Here is a 20,818-nt window from a genome sequence, read left to right on the forward strand (position 1 = left end):
CATTTAAGATCAGAACTAGTAATGGGGCAGAAGCTTTCTGGACGAGAACAGATGATAGAGCTATTGTAGTGGCTGTTTCATCCTACATTTACGCAGCATTGAAACAAAGAGCAGAAGCACACCTATAACTGAATCTTGAGAGGAAAGTCTGCAAGACCGTCAAGGGACCACAGGCTAGCTGATTAGCTGGCAAGATGCCATTCTTCACCTTTAGTTCCTAGAAAGATCGATTCTTAATGAACAACGTCTAACGAACTCCCAAAGACCAAAATAGCACTCAAGCACTTACACATTACTTACCAGCCTAACTGGTAAGCAAAGTTTGCAATGGTACACAGGTCTTAGCTCTGAAAACAGGCACCTAGACAAGACAAATGCATTAGCTTTAGGTTGGTCTGGTTTTAAAAATTTCCCCTGTATACTGTACCTCTGTAAAAGGGGTTAATACTCACTACCCAGTCATTATTTCGTCTTGGTTTGCTACAGTGTTGGAAAATTGACATACTTTTAGCACAGAAAATTATAATTATTTATTGTTATTCCTCAAGATATTTTTATCAATTGAGGGGTCCATTGATTATGATTGTATGTAATTTATTCAGACTTACAAAACATACACATATTTATTGATGTGCGTTTTTGTGCTTAATCTGTCTTTTAAGCTTTAAATTGATACACCACAATGCGAATGCGTTTTAAGACCATCTACATTGGTTTACTCAAGAGAATTTATTTTTTTATGGTAGGCTGTGATCATGTAAATTGCTCTATTTACATAGTTTTAAAGGATAACTGACCACATGTTATTATTTATTTGTGGGAATGTTAATGTAAATAATGAATTGTATAATGAAATATTAATTGTTATGGCCATTTTGGCTGAAAACAATAAACATTTGATTTGATACGATTAATCATGCACTGCTTAACATCACGGTGCAGACACCTAGCTACGCCTTTGATTTGTCGAGTTAATGAAGACTCACACATACAGCACTCTACTATTTTCATTCAGTGGCACAGTGGTTTATTTTGTCTGGAAGTAGATGCATGAAGTAAGTGCACTGAGATTGCTTAGCCCTTGTTCCCTTGAATGTGTTGTCTACCACAGTAAAGTCATACTGAGCCCCTTGGGTAGCTTAGACATTATGTTGAAACATATCTACCCACACTGAGCATTTGAGAGTTCATTGGTTTTTTGCCACACATTTACCACTGCTTTTAATCCTTGTCCCAGGTTGTCACTATTAAAATATGCCACACCTGTGGATAACCCAAAGACTACTTTAATCCACTTCTTTTCTAATTTGAGATAATCAAACAAAAAACCCTCTGCTCCAATCAGGAATCGAAATACACTCTTGATGTGCTAGGTTTTCGAATGGTACCCCAGTGATGAAGCATGCCACCAACTACGGTGGTGGGTTAGGGGTCATTTAACAAAACATAGAGGCATTTATTCACACCTGGTGTGAGGGGCATCTCAAAAGAATTAATAAGGAACTTGGCAGTGTGCTTGCTTCTTTTTTGTTGCTTTTGATATGGGAAGATGAGCGAGTTCATACTTTTCATCATCTTTGTTACCGTTTCCCCTACAAAAAGACACTGCACCCATAAAGGGAGCCCTAAGAAGAGAAGTGGTCTTCCAGCAGGGAGCCATTAGAAGACCTGTTGTCCTCCTGCAGGAGAAATCCCAAAATACCTCCTGTGTGAATCTCTAAGAATAGCTGCTGTCCCGTTCTGAGCCCTCAGAAGAGTCCTTGTTCTGCTCTGTGGATCGCTGAGAAAAACTAGAATCCTCCTAAGAAAAGGTGCTTTACCCATAAAAGGAGCCAGAGGTCATTTCCTCCTTCAGTGAGTCATTAGAAGGGCTGCTGTCCTCTCACAAAAATCCCTAATGAGAGGACAGTACAGATTATGAAAATTCATATCCGGTTTGGAGCAGAGGCGCAACTAGAGCCACATTTCGGGGGGGGGGGCTAAGAAAAAATTTCGGGGGCGGGGGGGGGGCTAATTCTTCCAGCGATAGTCAGAGTTGAGATGCAGGGGCTCAAGAAGGGGTGAAAAAAAATAGCTTGTTAGCAAGTAAAGGTCTTTTAACCCTTTTGGCGCTATTGACGGAACCGTTCCGTCACACCCCTCGGGTGGGCTGTGCTCATGACGGAACGGTTCCGTCACGGCCTGCTCACCGCGTCTGCGCAGCACTGATTTCGCGCCTGCGTGGCGCATTTCATTAAGCGGGCGGGGCCGTGAGGGAACCGTTCCGTCACAAGCACAGCTCACCCGCGAGCCATGACGGAACAGTTCTGTCACCCGCGCAGGTGAGCCGCGTGCCCTCATCCCTGCGACCGTTAGCGCTGCGGCGGAATAGCCGCCGCAGCGAAGGTGTTAAAGACCTGTGAAGTACTCAGTGCAGCTTTGTGTGTGCCCGGGAAGCTGTCTCAGCCCAGGCTGCCCACACAACGGGGGAGGGGGGGCTGAAGACCTTTAGCCCAGTGGGCATTGCACGCCTGATTTGGAGTGCAATAGGCCAAAGAAGACATTGCATGTGTAGAAGGTGAACTTTGCAGGGAGATAGATACTTAATTCCTGGACCAGTACAGGCAAGTACAGTTAAAGCCCTTTGCCGCGGGGGTAATTCCCCCGCCGTGCTGGGGCGAGGGGGGCGCGTGCAGCGCCCCAGTGCTCATGACAAGCTCAGCTCGTCACACAGCACGGTGGCACTGTGCTCATGACGAGCTGAGCTCGTGACGGCCACACCCGTTTCCTCAGAATGCTCAGCACAGCGGGGGAATTATCTCCGCGTGCAAGCGTTGTGGCCGTTATGACGAGCTCAGCTCGTCAAGAGCACAGCGCAACCGTGCCTCATGACAAGCTGAGCTCGTCATGAGCACGCATAAGGTTAAGATGAAGCTATTCCCATTAGAAAACAGGGATTGTTTAATTGTTATTTGCAAATGGAGGGAGGGCATATTGCAAGCAAGGCTTTTCTGCAGATGGATGGAGGGCAGATAAAGTACATCGAAGCACATAGGCGAGAGAGAGAGAGAGGAACAGACAACGCAGCAGGAGTAGAGAAGCACTCGAGGGAGGCTGCGGGTAAAAAAATATGCACTCAGAGTGTTGAAATAAAAAGAAGAATGTAGCCTCTGAAACAGCAATAAGTGGAAGGATATCATAATGTGTTCATGCTCTATGGGAGGAAAAACAAAAGGAGAGGAAGGAAAGCTCACACAGCTAACATATAAGAAGCAAGTAAATGAGAGTGACAAATAAGCCAACCAATGATAAGTAATGAGAGGGCTACAATCCCACTGTAATATAACACCTGTCTTGCAACAGACTGTGCAGTCTTGGGTGAGACCTAAAATGCACTCATATAGAGCCAGATCACTGGAGATTATCAATAACCAAAATCTAACAGTGAGTCAAAAATGCAGGATAGACAAGAAAGGTAAGGATGAACCGGCGGCGGTGCAAATCATCATGAGACGACAGAACCACTGATGAGAGAAGAGGGAAAGCATAAATCCTCCGATAAAACGGCTAGGCCAGGGTGAGCAAATCAATGAAATTAGTAACTGATATATTCCCAATTTAAGAGGGGAAGAAAGAAGAAAATAGGCTGCAGTAAGAGGTGGGAAGAGGTATTATCTGAGGAGGTAGTAAGCTAATGAAAGAAGGCAGAAGTCATCGTCAGGCGCGTTCGGAAATGTCTAGTAAAAGGTCAATCACCGTGCAGGAGTGTTGCAATTATCTTCAAGCCCTTATAAAGCATAACATTGTAACCTCAGTACATGGACATAACTGGTTTGTTTCGATGACCTTAAATTATCACATAGAGTGCAACATTGTCATAGGGCAATAAAATCAGTAGCAACTGTATCTTCTCAAATTACTTACAATATCTCGCACGAGAGCGCATGCGCTGTCAAAATCTTTTCTAACTCGCAAAGCCAAGAACATAATTTTGTTTTCTGAACTGTACTGGAATTCCCAGTTTTCCCAGTTTTGTCTAAACTCGCGGAGTCAATAAAGAATCGTTGTGGTTTGAATAGCGCCGCCTCTCGCTCACGTCTTACAAGATGGGCGCCACTGGCGCGAGTGCGCAGTCTAGTTTTCCTGCTTCCCACGGTGTCACATGACCCGATGGAGTCACCCACTTCAACTGATACTGGCTTCCCTTTCACCCGCAGGCAATGCAGGCGATGCTCTTTTTCCTCCCTGTCTAAGTTCTGCAGTACAATGACTATCATTTGCAGCACCGCTGTTTCCCTTATTCATCAACAATCGGCCCCTTGAGTCCAGTGCGCTGCAGTGGGGTTGTGTCTGTCATTTAGAGCCGCCTGCCCCGCCCGAGCATACTGCTGCTGCAGTGCCGTGCTCGCCTTCCTACAGCAATCCCACTTTGTCCCTCAAGAGCTATCCCTCCACAGTTTTCCCCCTTCAGCCCTTAGCTATCCCAGTGTCTGCCGCTCTCGCTTTTACCTATTCCTGCGCTCCATTTCCGGCATGGCCGACTCCCCCACTTTGGATATCAGTCCGGACTCTCCTACCCTCCAGGATTCCCCAGAGGTGGTCGGTCGCCGGTGTCCCCGGCCCCGGGTGTCGGTGGAGCCGGTCCTTTTCCTGGCTATGTTCTCCGTGGCCCTGCAGGGTCCTCTTTGCACACAGTACCTTTGGGAGAGGCTGAGCGAGGACGTGGGCTACAATGGAACCAGAGAAAAGGGCTGCGGGAACCACAGCCGGGATCCTCTACAGGAGGTGAGTGCCTGTTGAAAAAATTAGAGATCTCTTCATCCAACCCCCCCCCCCTCCCGCCCCCCCCCCCCCCTTTATTTGCAGGCTGTGATCCAAGGGGCGCAATTAGACCCTACCTTTGGGATAGGGGGATATGCGGGGCTAACACTCCCGGCCGGGGATGGCTCTAGGACTGCTCACATGGTCCAACATTTTTTTGGGCGACCCCTACCCCCATTTCCTCCTTTTCCATTAATTACATCAGTACCACTCGCCAACAATGCACCTCATCTCTCTATAGCACCTTTCTGACAAACATTTCGTTTTTTATATAGCGCTACTCATGTACACACACACTCATTTATGAGATCTGCATTTTGGTATAGTATATACAGAGCCACTTTCCTACAGGGGGTTCTCAAGGGGGCAATATAATTAAGGGTGTGGATTAAAACATTTATGAAAAAAATCTGTGCTCAGCATATTGTGCATCCCGACTGGTATTTTGCTGCTTCTGTTATTGCCTCCACATAAGTAGCATTACAACTACAACAAGCCAGAGGTATTGGCTTTGTCAAAGGTTGTTAGTTGCATAAGATAAATATATTACGTGCATACATACAACTATGGCTTCGTTGTACATAATATTGAAAACGCTTTAGTTCTAGTTGAAGAAGTTGTGCCCGTAATGGCTAGAGCTGCCAACTTTGGAGCTTAGGAAGCAGGTTTGACTCTCAGCGTCGGCTGAACATCCTGTGCTTCTGGGCAAATCCCTTAATCGCCTGTGCCTACCAAAAAATAAACAAAGATGTCCTAGTAGGTGCTCATGTGAAGCACTTCAAGTTGGCAATACAGAACTGCAAAAAAATAAAAAAGTTACATCAAAACAGTGAACTTCTGCAGAGTTAAGATTTTTATTTCCAGTCTGAGTGTGCGGGTGAAAATAGAAGCCCTTTCCGCCCAATGGGCGTTGCACACCTGTTTGATCCCATTACGGGATGGGACCCTGGCAGAGGATAAGGACCACCATGTGAATCCTGGGCACCAAGCCCATTGTACGATTTAGGCACTTAGCAAGGGCAGTGATGCCCTACAGTAGGGATTCCATATGGAATCACTCGCACGAGGACCAAATGTTGGTATTGGGGGTCAGGGATTTCCCATAGAAGCTGATATAAAGGGTGCAGTGACTTCATTCAGGAAGTGAGTGCAAACCTAGCAATTTTCCTTCCGTGTTGGGATCCAGGCTTGAAATCGAGGCTTTTTGCATGTCAACCATATGGCTCTAGAACAAGGGTGAGGCCAGATTTTTAAAAGGGTGATCCAATTAAAAGTGAACTGAGTGAAATATGTAAATGACCAATTGCAATGTTTGAGGTGAGAAAAATGGAGGCATCTGGACCCTTGTAGCATTTGGGAAAAGGCAAGGGGCAATGGGCTGCTGCAGGAGGTGAGAGCAATTGTGGAGAGGGTGCAGCAAATGGTGGTGCAGTGATTCCCTAGAGCTGAGGACATGTGGAGGGACAGCCAGGGACCATATGCATTGCATGAGCACAGTGAAGCCAAGGCAGCGAACCCTAGAGGAGGTGAGTACGTTGTTTAATGCAGGCGAAGGCAGCATGTCTTCTGCAGCCCATTCTGCAGGCAAAAGCCGTGATGATGTGACCGTGCCAAAAGAGAGAGGAGGGGGATCAGAAATCCACTGAATGAAGCATGTTTTTCCCGGGGGAGTGTATAGCAAGGGAGAACGCTTTATTTTGTATCAGTTATGAACTGAGAAAGAACACACAAGGTTGGTGGGGCACAGAGAATACCATACACCAGCCTTGACTGCTTCTCAAGCTCACTCTGCAAATGGGACTGGCATGGACTCGGTGGAGGAGAGCTAAAACAGTGATGGGACGTGCCAGCAGGTTGTAAGAGCTGGGGAAGTTCCAGTTGTTGGAAGTAGAAGCAGGTATGAACATGGGGTTTTATTCCTGATGCTGTATTCTAATTTCTAATAAACACTTAGGGCCCGATTCTGATCTGGGTCAGAAATCTCTCCGACCACGCCGGATCCGGAATGTTTTCCGACCGAGCCGGATTCCTGCAGTCCGACCGTGCGAGTACGATGCGGCCGCATGCTGCCAGACTCTGTTCGGTCGGACTCCCATAGAAGTCAATGGGAGCCAGTCGTATGACGCACATGGGCTCCCATTGACTGAATGGCTACGTCTCGCACAAAGGCGCCCCCTACAGTGGGTACACTTGGTGCCATCTGCACCTTACATGCCTGTGTTGGGGAGACCCTTTGGTCTCCCCCTGTGTCGGAATCATAAGGCTGCTGGTGACAGGGGGTCCGGCGCAGACCCCAAAAGGCAACGTCCCGGACGTTTTGCAAGCCAGAAACTTCGGCTCTAACCGGCGGTTCGACACGTGCATCGTATTGGCTCGGTCGTAAATCGCATCTATTGCACAGCACGGTTTACTTACGGATGAGACGTACGGAGCAGTACGGACCTGCAAACGATTTGGTCGGTGAATTTCACGTTGCTTCCATCGTACTTACTCGCTCGTACAGCAGTACGAGTCGTGCGGAATACACGCGTACGGCTCATACTTTTGCCGTCCGGATCGCGTTCGGTGCCCTTCCGAGCAAGATCTGAATCCGGCCCTTAATGTTCACTGTCTGTCTGAGCTCTATCATTATGATTACAATTGGAGTGGAAGAGTCTTGCGCAGTATGAAGACAACAAACAAAAACAATTTACTTTTACCAAGGCTCATAATCAACAGGCCGAAAAGAGTGAAAATCTCTTGCAGGGGATTTATTTATTGCGTCATGTAATAAACATATTTATCTTTATAGAAAGAGATCTATCTGATGCTCATGCTGTAAGTGAGAAAGGAGGTGCTGTGGAAGGTGCTAGGCAAAACAACATGCATCACTACTAAAGACATATAGACAGTTGTCCTCCAATGAGTCTGTGACCTTGTGGAGAGCATGGGCTCCCAAGAGGGTGTGTATCACTTACAACGCAACTTTTACGTCGTAATGCTGTTACAACGCAGCTATTACAACGCAGGATCCATTACATCGGATGCCATTACAACGCATGGCATTACATAGCAGATGGTATTACAACGCATACCATTACATCGTAAGTATTGGTAAGTATATAATTTTATTTTATTTTATTTTATTTAATTTTATTTAATTATAAATAAAAATAAATAAAAATATTTATTTATGTTTTTAAATATTATTAATTAAATATATTAATTTAAGTAATTTTTTAAATAAGTATGAGTATAGGAGTATATGTTTTGGGGTACTGAGGTATATGTTTTGGGGTGTTTGGGTATTTTTAGGTTTTAGGGCAGGGTTTGCGTTTTGGGGTACAGGGGTGTTTTTAGGTTTTAGGGCAGGGTTTGCGTTTTGGGGTACAGGGGTGTTTTTAGGTTTTAGGGCAGGGTTTGGGTTTTGGGGTACAGGGGTGTTTTTAGGTTTTAGGGCAGGGTTTGGGTTTTGGGGTACAGGGGTGTTTTTAGGTTTTAGGGCAGGGTTTGGGTTTTGGGGTACAGGGGTGTTTTTAGGTTTTAGGGCAGGGTTTTGGGTTTTGGGGTACAGGGGTGTTTTTAGGTTTTAGGGCAGGGTTTTGGGTTTTGGGGTACAGGGGTGTTTTTAGGTTTTAGGGCAGGGTTTGGGTTTTGGGGTACAGGGGTGTTTTTAGGTTTTAGGGCAGGGTTTGGGTTTTGGGGTACAGGGGTGTTTTTAGGTTTTAGGGCAGGGTTTGGGTTTTGGGGTACAGGGGTGTTTTTAGGTTTTAGGGCAGGGTTTGGGTTTTGGGGTACAGGGGTGTTTTTAGGTTTTAGGGCAGGGTTTTGGGTTTTGGGGTACAGGGGTGTTTTTAGGTTTTAGGGCAGGGTTTGGGTTTTGGGGTACGGGGGTGTTTTTAGGTTTTAGGGCAGGGTTTTGGGTTTTGGGGTACAGGGGTGTTTTTAGGTTTTAGGGCAAGGTTTGGGTTTTGGGGTACAGGGGTGTTTTTAGGTTTTAGGGCAGGGTTTGGGTTTTGGGGTACAGGGGTGTTTTTAGGTTTTAGGGCAGGGTTTGGGTTTTGGGGTACAGGGGTTTGTGTTTTGGGTTAATTAAATTATATTTACCATTTTTAAATTAATTAAAATATATTTAATACATTAAATTTTATTTCATTAATTACATTTTTAAATTAAATTAATTAAATTAAATAAATTATTTCAATTAATTTGATTTAATATCAATTATAAAAATATGTACATTAAGTTAATTTTATTATTTTAATTAAATTAAATTATTCCCATTTTTTTTATTGAAATTACATTTATTAAATAGATATTATTTTATTAAATTAATGGCTTTTTTAAAAGGTTTTTTTTTTTTAAAGTAATTAATTAAATTAACTTAATAACATTTTTAAAAAGGTATACTTACCTATACTTACGATGTAATGCCATGCGTTGTAATACCATCTGCTATGTAATGCCATGCGTTGTAATGGCATCCGTTGTAATGGATCCTGCGTTGTAAAAATTCCGTTGTAACGGAATGCGACGTAAAAATCTGCGTTGTACTGACACCAATCCCCCAAGAGAGACCCCAGGGGCAAAATGCACAAGAACAAGATGAAAGGGGCATGGCCCGCGTCAAAAACTTTGTAGGAGGGGAAGCAGTGATGTGCTTAGAACAAAGTTTTTTAATCGGTGCCAGGGCACATAGGTTCTGACCATGACGTGGGGGACCCCGGATACATAAGATCCGGGTAGCAAATGAGAACTGATGGGAGTCTTGTTACTCCAGAAAGAAATGAGAACTGGCAGGATTCTTGAAACTAGTATGGACTGAGGATCTTAAGCACATGGACCCGCAAATTGAGTATTGTGAATGATGAGAGAAGGCAGGGCTTTAAGTAGGCAGGGTCTCCCTGGGTCTCAGACTCAGAAGTTAATAAAAGCAGACATTGAAACAGGCCCCTATCGAGCTCTATATTTATGTCTTTAACATTACTGCTGGCAAAAACACTGATCGATGTCTGAAAAAGGAATTTGAAAACAACATTAAGTTAATGCATGTCATTAATTTGTTTTCTGTTTCTATTTCACTTTAAAAAAATATATATATTGCATCATCTAGGAGTGTTGGCTATTTCCAGGATGTTGTGTTTCTGTATTTTTATTTGTGTAGCATATTTCGTTTGTATAGGCATACTTTGAACTAAGTCACCTTCAGCAGTTTATAATGGGCTACAATTGAAAGCGCAGGAGTTGAGACTGGCAGCAGTCTGAGTTTCTCACTGTGTCTATCAGTGAGTCAAAAGGGTATTTGGAAAACATAGTCGTCTAGTCCATGGAGCTTCTGCAGAGAGAAGAGGGCAATTGTCACGGATTCCAGTTGCAATTGTGAGTCTGTGCAAATGTGTGTGAAGGAGGTATACATTTGGCAGAATATTGACATGGCAAAAGTAAAAGAAATTGCAGTGCTTACAGGTGAGTGTGTGTGGTGTGTGTTTGTGAGGTGCTGAAGTGAAAGAGATAGGAGTAAGTGCATTAAGGAGAGAGTGATGAAAGGGTGCTGAAGAGGAAACAAATGGAGTGTAAGATTGCAGATGCAGGAGATGTGGAGAGAAAAAGGACCCACATATCTAAATCTAACAGAGTGAACATAAAAGGAGTGATTGAGAAACTCGACACTCTGAAAACCACTACTCATTCCACAGGCTTCTGTAATGTTTAATACACTTTCAGAATTGAAACCTTTTCAATAGGGTTTACAATAAAATCATTGTTGTTACTCATTTATCTTAAACAGCTAACAACCATTGACAAAGCCAATAGTCCTGACTGGTTTTAGGTGCATGTTAGTTGTTGTGTTATACATCTTGGCTCGTAATGCATATAGTGTGCACTTTCCTTGTTTGTGCCCCAGCACATCTTTTTAAGCAGGTGCATCAGGTGTAAACAGGAACAGTGCACCCTATTACAATGAATGTGTTACCCCCAGAGCAGCCACAAACCTACACAGCCCTGGGGTCAGCACTTTCAGTGAAATACCAAAGAGCGGCCTCAAGGTCCCTTTGTGGCTATCTATGCAGGCAGCAAAATGCCTGCACTTTGAAAAGGGGTTAGAGACCCCCCCCATTGCCAGCCAGGGCAGTGAGTGACTGCACCACCTTACAGGGGGATGTCTGGGGGGGGGGGGTGGAGAGGGAAGGTCCACAGGGACTCCCTTTTACCCCCCTCCTGAGAACTGCTGACAGTGTGCCACCTTTTTGAGTAATGTACTTCTTTAATTCGAAAGGGAAAGTACCTGCACTTTTCAACACTGCTGCAAATCATTTTAGTGGGTGAGTACTTCTCAGGAGCAAACAGTTACTCTAAAGAGTGAGTACATGCACATTGCACATCTATATTTCCATTTAATACACTGATTTAAATAGTATTTCAAGAAATTCTAACCTAGCTATAACTGTCAGGCAGAGTACTTCACAAGTGAAGCATCCTTCAGGTTCATTCCTTCATGAGCCAGTAATCGCAAACAAACTGTCAGGCTAAGTAGAAAGATCTATGCCTACTACATGGCTTATTTGTCATTCTGTGAGAGCACATACAACTGGCACTGTTTGCTACTTTCACTAGTTGGACAATTTAGCTTGAATCCGGGCAGGTGCAAGCTGTAGTAAAAGTATTCTGTACTTGTTTTTAGTGTCTCTGCCTCTCCTTCTTACTCTGCTTTTTTATTTCTTCAGGAGGTGCAAACGCTGACCTCCCACTGGAGCCTCTACATCAACCTGGGTGGATTCGTGGTCGGACTCTTCTCTGTGATGCTGCTGGGGCCATGGAGTGACAGCGTAGGACGGCGGCCAGTGCTTATCCTCCCTGCTATCGGCATGGCTGTTCAGGCTGCAGTCTATCTAGTAGTCATGTACCAAAAACTTCACGTGGGCTATTTCCTGCTTGGGCGTGTGCTAAGTGGACTGACTGGAGACTTCAACATGATCCTGGCTGGCTGTTTCTCCTACATTGCAGATGTCAGTGACAGGCGCTCGCGCACCTTTCGTGTCGCCATCTTGGAGGCCTGCCTGGGTATATCTGGGATGTTTGCCAGCATCATTGGAGGACAATGGTGCAAGGCACAGGGCTATATCAATCCCTTCTGGTTGGTGTTTGCTGTGAATATTGTGACTGCAGCCTATATTACAGTCTGTGTGCCCGAATCTGTGAAAGAGAAGAAACCAGCCAAGCTCTTCACCCTCTGCCATTACAAGTCAGTGTATCAGTTATTCACTGTGCCTGCTGTCAATAGGCGTCGTAGCAAACTTTGCCTTTATTTACTCACTCTGTTCTTGGTGGTGTCTGTGCACATGGGTGCCAAAGACCTCTTCGTTATATATGAGTTGGGCTTTCCCCTATGCTGGGACTCAGAACTCATTGGCTACGGTTCAGCAGCAGAACACTTAACCTACCTGAGCAGCCTCGTCGGATTGCGCCTGTTGCAGATTTGCATTAGAGACACCTGGGTGGCTGAACTTGGACTTCTCTCCAACATCTCTGGGTTGATCGTGATTTCATTTGCTGTAACAACTCCAATAATGTTTTCAGGTGACCATGGGAATTCAGAGTTTTATCTGGAATGCTCTAAGTAGGAAAAGTTAACAGAGAATGCTTTCGTTATTTTATTTTTAGATGTACCGGGGCCAGTACAAACCATGCGAACATCCTAGTTAATTCTGGGAAGGGTAGAAAGTTATTATTGCATCGTGTCCTCATGGTGCTTGTCTTGTTTTGATACTTGAGTTTGCAAGAGCGAATATATTTTGGGTAATCGTAGATAGGTTAAAGAAGTCACTGCTTCACTTTAACACAAAAGGTAATCAATATTCATACTTATTCATTTTTAAATATTTGCCTAAAGTATTGTCATTTGTAGATCTGTTAGGTTAAAGTTGATCAGCAGAACAATAGTTTGGGCTTTGCTTGGCAGAGACATAAATTGTATCACTTGAGATGTCATTTGAATATGGTATTGGGTGATTGATGATTCAAAGGTTGCAACAGTTTAAAAATATCAGGTGCCCACATGGTCTGTGACTAAGGTTCTTCTGAAAAGTCTTAGTTGATGAAGTGTCTTATTTGATGGCTATATAGCAACAGTGGTTGTAGAGTCTACCTTCCCTGGTAAAGGGATAGAGCATATGCTGCCTGCTTACCAGTACAGTGTTCAGCAGCTGAGAGAAAGCAAGAGCATGACCTTTTGCTTGGGTTGTTGTTATGGAATCATTCTGCCAGGTTCATCAGTAGACCTTCAAATCATTTGAAGAGTACCAGAACCTCCTGCGTCAGAGCGTGCTCACTATTTGGGGAAACCTCTCTTGACATGAATGTAGGGTTTGAATTGCTTGGATGCGTAAGAAAAGGGTCAACTGTTGGAAAAGCAAATCAGGATAAGTACACCTACAGAATAGTTTTCTCTGTCTTATTCCCTTGTGTAGAATGTTAACAAAGCTACAACTCACAAAAGTAACTTCCTGGAAAGATGTATATACAGAATATCAGTTGTTCATTATGACGCATGCCTTTACAAAGAATGTAATACATCGCGTTGACCTTGACAACATGTTGTATTACATTATTGTACTTGTACTTTACCACACATGGTTCATGGTAATATACATGTATATATGTATATGCATCTGTGTGTGTTTGTATATTATCTACTGGCAGTCGCCAGTAGATAGTTATAGTTAGGACCTAGTTTCCATAGGAAAAGCGTTTTTTCTATTCCCAATAACTTTGGCGGCAGTTGACGAATCTTTGCAAAATGTTCAAAACTGGTGGCCCTCTCTTGTTGGCTCCTATCCTGAAAGTTTCGGCGTGATTCGCCAAGCGGGGGCCGAGGAAAAAAGGGGGGGGTTCCAAAACGTGTTTCATCCATGTTATTTTCCGTAGGAAATTTTAGATACGTCTGCAGCCCAAACTGCTGAACGGAATTAAACCAAATATGGCAAAGAGGTAGCCCTTGGTTCACAAAGAGCCCTTTTTGTTTAATGGTGTAAATAAGTTCACTAGTTACTGAGAAATAAAAAAAAAAACAGGTCGGAAAATTGATTTCCCATAAGAAACTTTAGACACGGCTACAGCTCGAACTGCTAAACGGAATTACACCAAATTTGGCAAAAAGGTGATGCTTGGTTCAGAAAGCTCCCTTTTTTTAAATGGTGTAAATCCGTTCAGTAGTTGCTAAGAAAATAAAAAAATAAAAGTTTCGCTATCTAGAGGCGCAGTGGATCCGCGGACCCTCCCAACCACGAGCTTTATTCTAATTGGCTGTCAACACTCCCATCCAGGAAGTGTTGGCAGCCATCTTGTGACTCGGTAGAACCGAGTCACAAGAAAACAGAAAAAAAAACCTACCAAAAACAAGAAAAGGGGGCAGGGTAGAAACACCCTGACCTCCTAAGCCTGCTCAGGGGGTCCCACAGGACCCCCAAGGCCAAAAAAAACATTTAAAAAAAATGGCAAAAGTTGCAGAGGATCCACGGATCCTGCCGTGAAAATTTAAAAAACGTAGTGCGGGCTACCGCACTTAGTTATTATTTAGCCCCCGGGTGGGCCAAGTCCCGGGGGCATGCCATATTGTAATTGCGGGGGCCCAGGGCGGACCCTGCAGCCCCAAGGACCGCCACCCCCGGGGTTTCCCTAAATATTTGCGGGGGCACACGGCCCCCACAGACCCAGGGACCACTACCCCCGGGGCTTGTTTTTGCTAATGTGTGGGGGCCTCCATGGTCCCCCACGCCCTGGGGACCGCCACCCCTGGGCTTGTTTAAAAAAAAAAAAGAACCTGTGTGGGGGGGGCTCGAGGCCCCCTACACGCCCTGGGGACCACCAACTCCTGGGGGCACAAAGTACTTAAATGCGGGGGTCCGTTACCACCACCTCCCCGGGGCTGTGCACATGTTGGGGGGGGGGGCCATATGGCCCCCCTCCTCGAGCCCTTGGGACACTGTTGTTTGCAATGATGGGGCAATGTGTAGTTTAATTTGTTGTAGGTTTAAGTTTGCTCACCTGGTGTCATTGTCATTTTTCCTGCAAACTTTTCTTTTTTTGGTAAGGGCGAACAATAATCCCATTTTATGAAAATTGATCACTGCCTCTTTTAGTCAGAAACGGCTGCGTCCTAGCGCTTTTTTCACCTCTAACTTTCAGCCTTGATGCACAGCAACCATAATGCTGTACAACATGGCTAAAAACATTGACAAAGGCAGTAGTAGCTCTTGTACAGGCTTAACTTAATAAAGTAGTTAACGTTACAAACTGTATATACATGCTCTTTCTGGAACTGGAGTTTCGCTTAACCTGAATTGCAAGTACTGAACTCAAAGTAGAAATAATAATATAAGGGAACAGGCATATGTAATTTTCTCTTTTTCCCCCCTCAACTAGTAGAGGAAAACACTTAATGGGGACGCTAATGTTTTATATGGATTTATATAAATTCTTCTGAGATAGCTTTATTTATTTTCTTCCCGATTTTGTTTTAAAACTAAATTTTGGCCACGATTACGACACATGATTGTTTTGTATTCTAGGGTATGGATTCCGTTTCTTTGCAATGGCAACCACTCCTGTAGTACGGTCAAAGTTGTCCAAGCTGGTGGATGAAACAGAGCAAGGTAAGAAGACCCTTTGTTTAGGAAATGTTGATGAATGGTAGGTCTGAGGTAGTGACTGTGAGACATGACGTAGTGTGGATCAACCTTATCTTTTTTTAACTAGCTCACTGGACAAGGAAGACAAATACTAAAATGGTCTCTTTCACTTTGAACTAGCAAGTCGACTAGCCGGCCGCAGATAAGTACCTCTTTGATCACAGTAGTAGCAAGAATGTTTGCCTTTTCTTGAACAGTGTAAAATTAAACTGTAGTTTGTCAATTAACCTTTTTATATATCCCATAGTACAAAGCGTTGGCTTGGGAGGCTGCCCTGTGAAAACTGTTTTGATGTAGATTTGGAAGAAAGTGGTTCCGAAAATTATTTACAGCGAACCCCTTTTTGACAATTGTTTCTTCAGCTTTGGCTTTTATCAGATTAACAAAAACAACCTGGTGAAGAAAAATGCAATACTTCTCTTGTATCTTCCATATAGTTTTTCTAAAAGGGGCCCTCCCTTAGCCCCCCTCCTCAAAAGAACCCGTTGCTTCTTTTTCCTTTTAAGGGAGTTCCAGCCGAACCCTTTCCGCCTCCATCTTGGCTTGCATGCATCCCCTTCCAATAAAGCACCTTGTACTGCTCCTTTTCTTTTTTTCTCAACTTTGTTTTTTCTTTAAGCCCTACAATTGTTCCACTGTACCCCTCTACTCTACCCCAATACTCTCTTACCACCCTCTTTCTATTCTTACCTGAGTAGCGTTCTCCTTATTTTATTTAAAATAAAACAACATACTCGTTTCCCATGTTGTGGCATTTTTGTTAGCCTGATTTCATTTTGGAAAATTGTCGTAATGGCAGACTACAGGAAGATTGATCTCACTTTGATCCTCATAAACCACACATCCAGCAACCATGCCAGTATGCCCATGCAGGTGGGAGACTCACAATATATTTAGCTGATTATAAATGTTGCTTTCTCCACTCTGCCAATGTATGGTAAAAGGAAAATCTAATTCTTCTAATGTGCGTTCCTAATCTTAGCCCTTATATGTTCATTAATGTTTGCATGTACGAATAAATGCCACCTATAATGACTAAGGTTGGGTAACAGATTCTTGGCCGGAGAAGCAGCAGTATCTTATGTTACAAGTGTATTTCTGTATTGCCACTTTGACAGTTTCGGATCTTGCATCCATTTTCATATCCCTGCAGTGTGAGTAAGATATTGTATAAAACCATTTGACACGCTGAAATGAATAGTAAAAGAAAATCTTTTTCTCAAACCTACATTAATAACCATTCGGATATCTGACTGGTCATATCGTTGATATCTGGCTCAGTAGTGAGACCTCAGCAGATTTCTAATATGTCATAATCTAATACGATTGGACTTCAAACAACATGTCCCCTTCAATACTCCGTACACAATACCTTTTACAGTGCAGGTATAATTTTCCTTGCTGAAACAGAACTTGTTAGACAGGCCCTTGCACACTCATGCGAAAAACACAACCATATAATTATAATAATAACCTCATTTATAAAGCGCAGGGACCACCGCCATATGGGGACCCGAAGACCTGATCTAGTTGGCAAATCACTGCCAACTCGAGCACTGTACACACATCATACATCTTGGAACCATTCAGATAACTATGGTTAAAGAAAGAACACCCATGTATATATATTTTATCATAGCTATTTAGCTGGTTAGAGATGCCTTTCTAGAAAACAAAGACCAGGCAATTAGAGCCTCTCTATTTCTCATTTGAATGAGAAATAACATAGCAGTTCAGCATACCCATTTACCCACATGTCCAGGCCAATGCACTTTCTTAGGTCAAGCATGTGGTTGATGTCTCAGACTCAATTACTCAATACTATTTCAATGTGTTTTTACAAAAAATTATTATTTTTTAAATGTACATTCAAACCAAAAGATACCAGGTGACATAAGACACAAGCATCAGGGTAAAAAATATGTTGGCACATTGCAGTACATATCCAGGTATTTACACCCCATCCACCCCCAGCAACTCTTAGACATGCAAATAGATCCAACCCTTCCCAGTCCCAAGCATTTCGACCTGCACTTATCATTAGAGTACACAGGTTTTTCCAATATACATTCCATACCCCCATACCATGGTCAAAATGTGTGGACACCCTCAACTTTCGAAGACTGCCTTCTCCTCTTGCATACACCAATCCATATCTCTCTTCCAGTCCCTTACACTGTGTTGCAGTGTCAACTCCCCATAGCGTGGTTATATTTCCTTTGGCCATCATTCCCAGTGTAGCCCAAAGGCAGTTCATGTGGATGAGATCGGTTTTGCCCCAAATGTTTAAGAGATACGTTTTGCTGATGGCTCTAATATACCTCCACACACACTCGCAAGGAATGCAACCACTGGCGCCCAATACCTCTGGAGCACTAGGATACCCCAAATCATATGATTAAACGTACCTTCTTGTCCACACTTTTGGGACAGAGCACCAAGTCCTATTTGCCCATTTTCGCTAGTGTTGTGGTTGCGTAGTAACTCCTATGTAGGATCTTAAGTTGTCTGAGACTGAAGCACGAGGGTATGGCCACTTCACATTGGAAAGCCAAGGCGTTGGCGCAGTCGTCCTCTTCCACATCACCCAGGACCCTTTCTCAGGCCTCCCTCAGTCGGATCAGACTGTCGGGGGAGCTATTTAACAGTTTCTGGTATAAGAGGGAGATAGCTCTTTTCAGACCCCCCAGGATATAGCGGCATGGATTGGCAAATTTAGCGGCACAAAAATGAAAATTTAGCGGCACAAAAATGGAAATTTAGCGGCATTTAGCGGCATTTTATTTTGGGTTTTTTGCAACACCAAACACAGATATCTTACTGTTTGAGTTATTTGACAACATGGAGCTATGTACATTTTGTTTATTTACAATTCAACCCATTTGTTTTAGGTAAAAGGCATGTTAATCTTGGCCATGTACGTTCAGTTCTTCAGAGCACTCCAAGTCTAGACCAGTATTGTGTTGCTGGTTATAATGTAAAAACAATAATGCCCGGATCGATTGTTCTGAAAGGGACCGTCGTCTGGAAGAGAGAATAATTTTGTATATGCTGTTGCTCCTTTCAGCATCTGCAGAGCTTTTTACACAGTCTTTGTACACAGCTGCAAGTTGGGAAAGAGCTGGAATGCGGTCAGCCAGCCCACGCCAAAAGAGGTCGGTGTCAATAAGTCCAGAAACAGACGCCTGCACTGCTTCTGGCCCTACATTTTCAAAGTACAGGCGAAGCTCCTGATCGGGAACTTCGCTGAAACCAGGGATGGGTGAATAGGCAGTCTTGTCATTAGGCAGGATGCAGAGCAGCGCAGGGTTAAAAATGCGCACTTGTTTTAAGAATTGTATGCCTGGCTGGGCCTCCCCCATGTATTTGGCCACCTTTTCTAATGAATGTTCAAAAGCTTCATTAAGCTGGGCTGTTATTTTTTTTTTTCTGTGCCAGACTTAATTTTGCCCCTGCAGTGGTCCGTAGAAATGGCTCTAGTGACTCCACAGTGAGGACTGAATTGTTGGTTAGGTTCATGTGGAGGTCCTCTAAATAATCGTATACCTTCATGGTCACTGGTGTCTGGCTCTGGAATAACTCCATCAGGTTCAAAATGCTTTGGCATTTTTCTGCCACAATGTCCAATTGGACTTTTATGCACTCCCTTTGGTCGGTGTTAAAAATCTTCTGTAGGTTTTCAAGGGAGTCTGGGGGAGAGTTGCTGAGTTGCATCTCTGACTCCACAAACCCAGCATAGGCCTCAAAGTGCTTGCAGTGGTACTGGACAGCGGCAAACCAGGAATTCCAGCGGGTACTGCAAGGATCAGGTGCCACCCGTGCCTTCATCCCATGGTTCTCTGCAAGATGGTGCAAGTACCTTCTCTTTCTGCTGCCGGCCATGTAAAAGATGCGGGAGAAGTACAGCAGGAAAGCATTTAGCTCCACAAAAGGCTTCCTAAATGACTCTCCAACAAGATTCATTATGTGTGCCAAGCAGGTGATGTGGATGGAGTTTGGGTACAGATTCCTCAACACTGTGTTGAATGCCTTGAGCATGTATGCCGCGTTGTCAGTGTTGAAGGAAACAACGTTCTGGAAGTCTATGCTGTACTCTGTGAGCACCTTTACAACCGCTTGCGCTACAGTCCCATGGTTGCACTGGGATAGGAAGACTGTGTCCACCAGGTAGGTATGGATCTGACGAGCACCCTGCGGAGAGACAGCTGCAACTAGAACATTCAAAACACACCGCCCTTCGACATCTGGTGTTTCGTCAAAGATAACGCTGATCTTCTGATCTTTCAAGAGCTCTTTCAGCTCGTTCTTGGCACTTGTATATCTCTCTGGGAGATACCGTTCTTGCAGCTGATGACTCCCAGGTATCGCTCCACCATTCCGTACTCGCTCGTGCAGGAACTTGCGCAACACAGGGTGGTCGGTTTTGCTGAGCGGAATGTTCAACGCGGTGCAGACGTTAACCCACTCAGTTATCATTTCGTGGTTTGCGACACCGGCAGCTGTACTCTTGGTGAATAGCGAGTTCACTGTCATCTGCTGTGCACGTTTCGGCGAAGATTGAAGGTCAGGATCATCTGAACAGCGCTTCAAATGTTTTTGGGATCGCACATGCATATCCACAGTGTGTTTCCGGATGTGGTCCACCGCCACATTGCACACACTGCAAAACAGTACCCCACCATCAGCGTGCATCACATTGCTGTAGTCTCTGGCCCGGTCTGCTGCGGTTATCTGGGTGGGCAGATGTGATCTGTGCTTCACACCCTTTGCAAGCTGCACAAACTTATCCATTCTGCTTTTCTTGTGGTGGCTTGTGGCTCCCTTGTAAAACAGAAGATCTCCCGGTTGTGGCGCAGTCCGTTAAGTCACCCACAAAGATAGTTGGTATTACTAAAGGCACCTCAAAGGGGGGAAAGGCAATTGTTGAAAGGAAAGTTCAGAAAGCGCCGGTGCTCAACGATAAGAAATGCATGCAACCCTGGAGCACAAGTAAAGTGACAAACGTGATGGGCCATAACTGCAATGGTAACTGCCAGTCCCCGAACGGTGTTGAGCAAACAGACAGAGAAAACAGCAATTGCCCCAAACCAAAATAAACAAATAAGAAATTCTCCTGAGGTGCCCACAACCCCAAACTTACCAGTGCGCTGCGGCAGCTGACCCAATTCGGGCTCTTTCAACAGCAGATCCTTCCCAGTGATGCTCTGCAAAAGAAACCAAGTAAAGAGTTAGGAAAATCACCAGTTGCCCACAACCCCAAACTTACCAGTGCGCAGCGGCACCTGGCCCAATGGCAAGTAAAAATTAATGCCAAAGGGTCAAGATTCAGGACAAAAATTCAGTACAGTGCA

General features: G+C 44.2%; 1 protein-coding gene across 1 annotated transcript in view; it reads left to right on the forward strand.

Annotated features, from left to right (window-relative positions):
• The first annotated feature begins 4,115 nt into the window (after positions 1-4,115).
• The window catches only part of SLC46A1 (solute carrier family 46 member 1), a 32,368-nt gene continuing 15,665 nt past the window's right edge, over positions 4,116-20,818 (forward strand). Inside the window, exons 1-3 of the mRNA XM_086955169.1 lie at positions 4,116-4,764; positions 11,505-12,357; positions 15,348-15,431. Of these exons, the coding sequence (XP_086811295.1) occupies positions 4,513-4,764; positions 11,505-12,357; positions 15,348-15,431 (1,189 nt within the window). The 5' untranslated portion in view covers positions 4,116-4,512. The remainder of the gene's footprint in view (positions 4,765-11,504; positions 12,358-15,347; positions 15,432-20,818) is intronic.

Source organism: Lissotriton vulgaris, chromosome 2_1 (assembly GCF_964263255.1).
Source record: "Lissotriton vulgaris chromosome 2_1, aLisVul1.2, whole genome shotgun sequence".
NCBI classification, from domain to species: Eukaryota; Metazoa; Chordata; class Amphibia; order Caudata; family Salamandridae; genus Lissotriton; species Lissotriton vulgaris.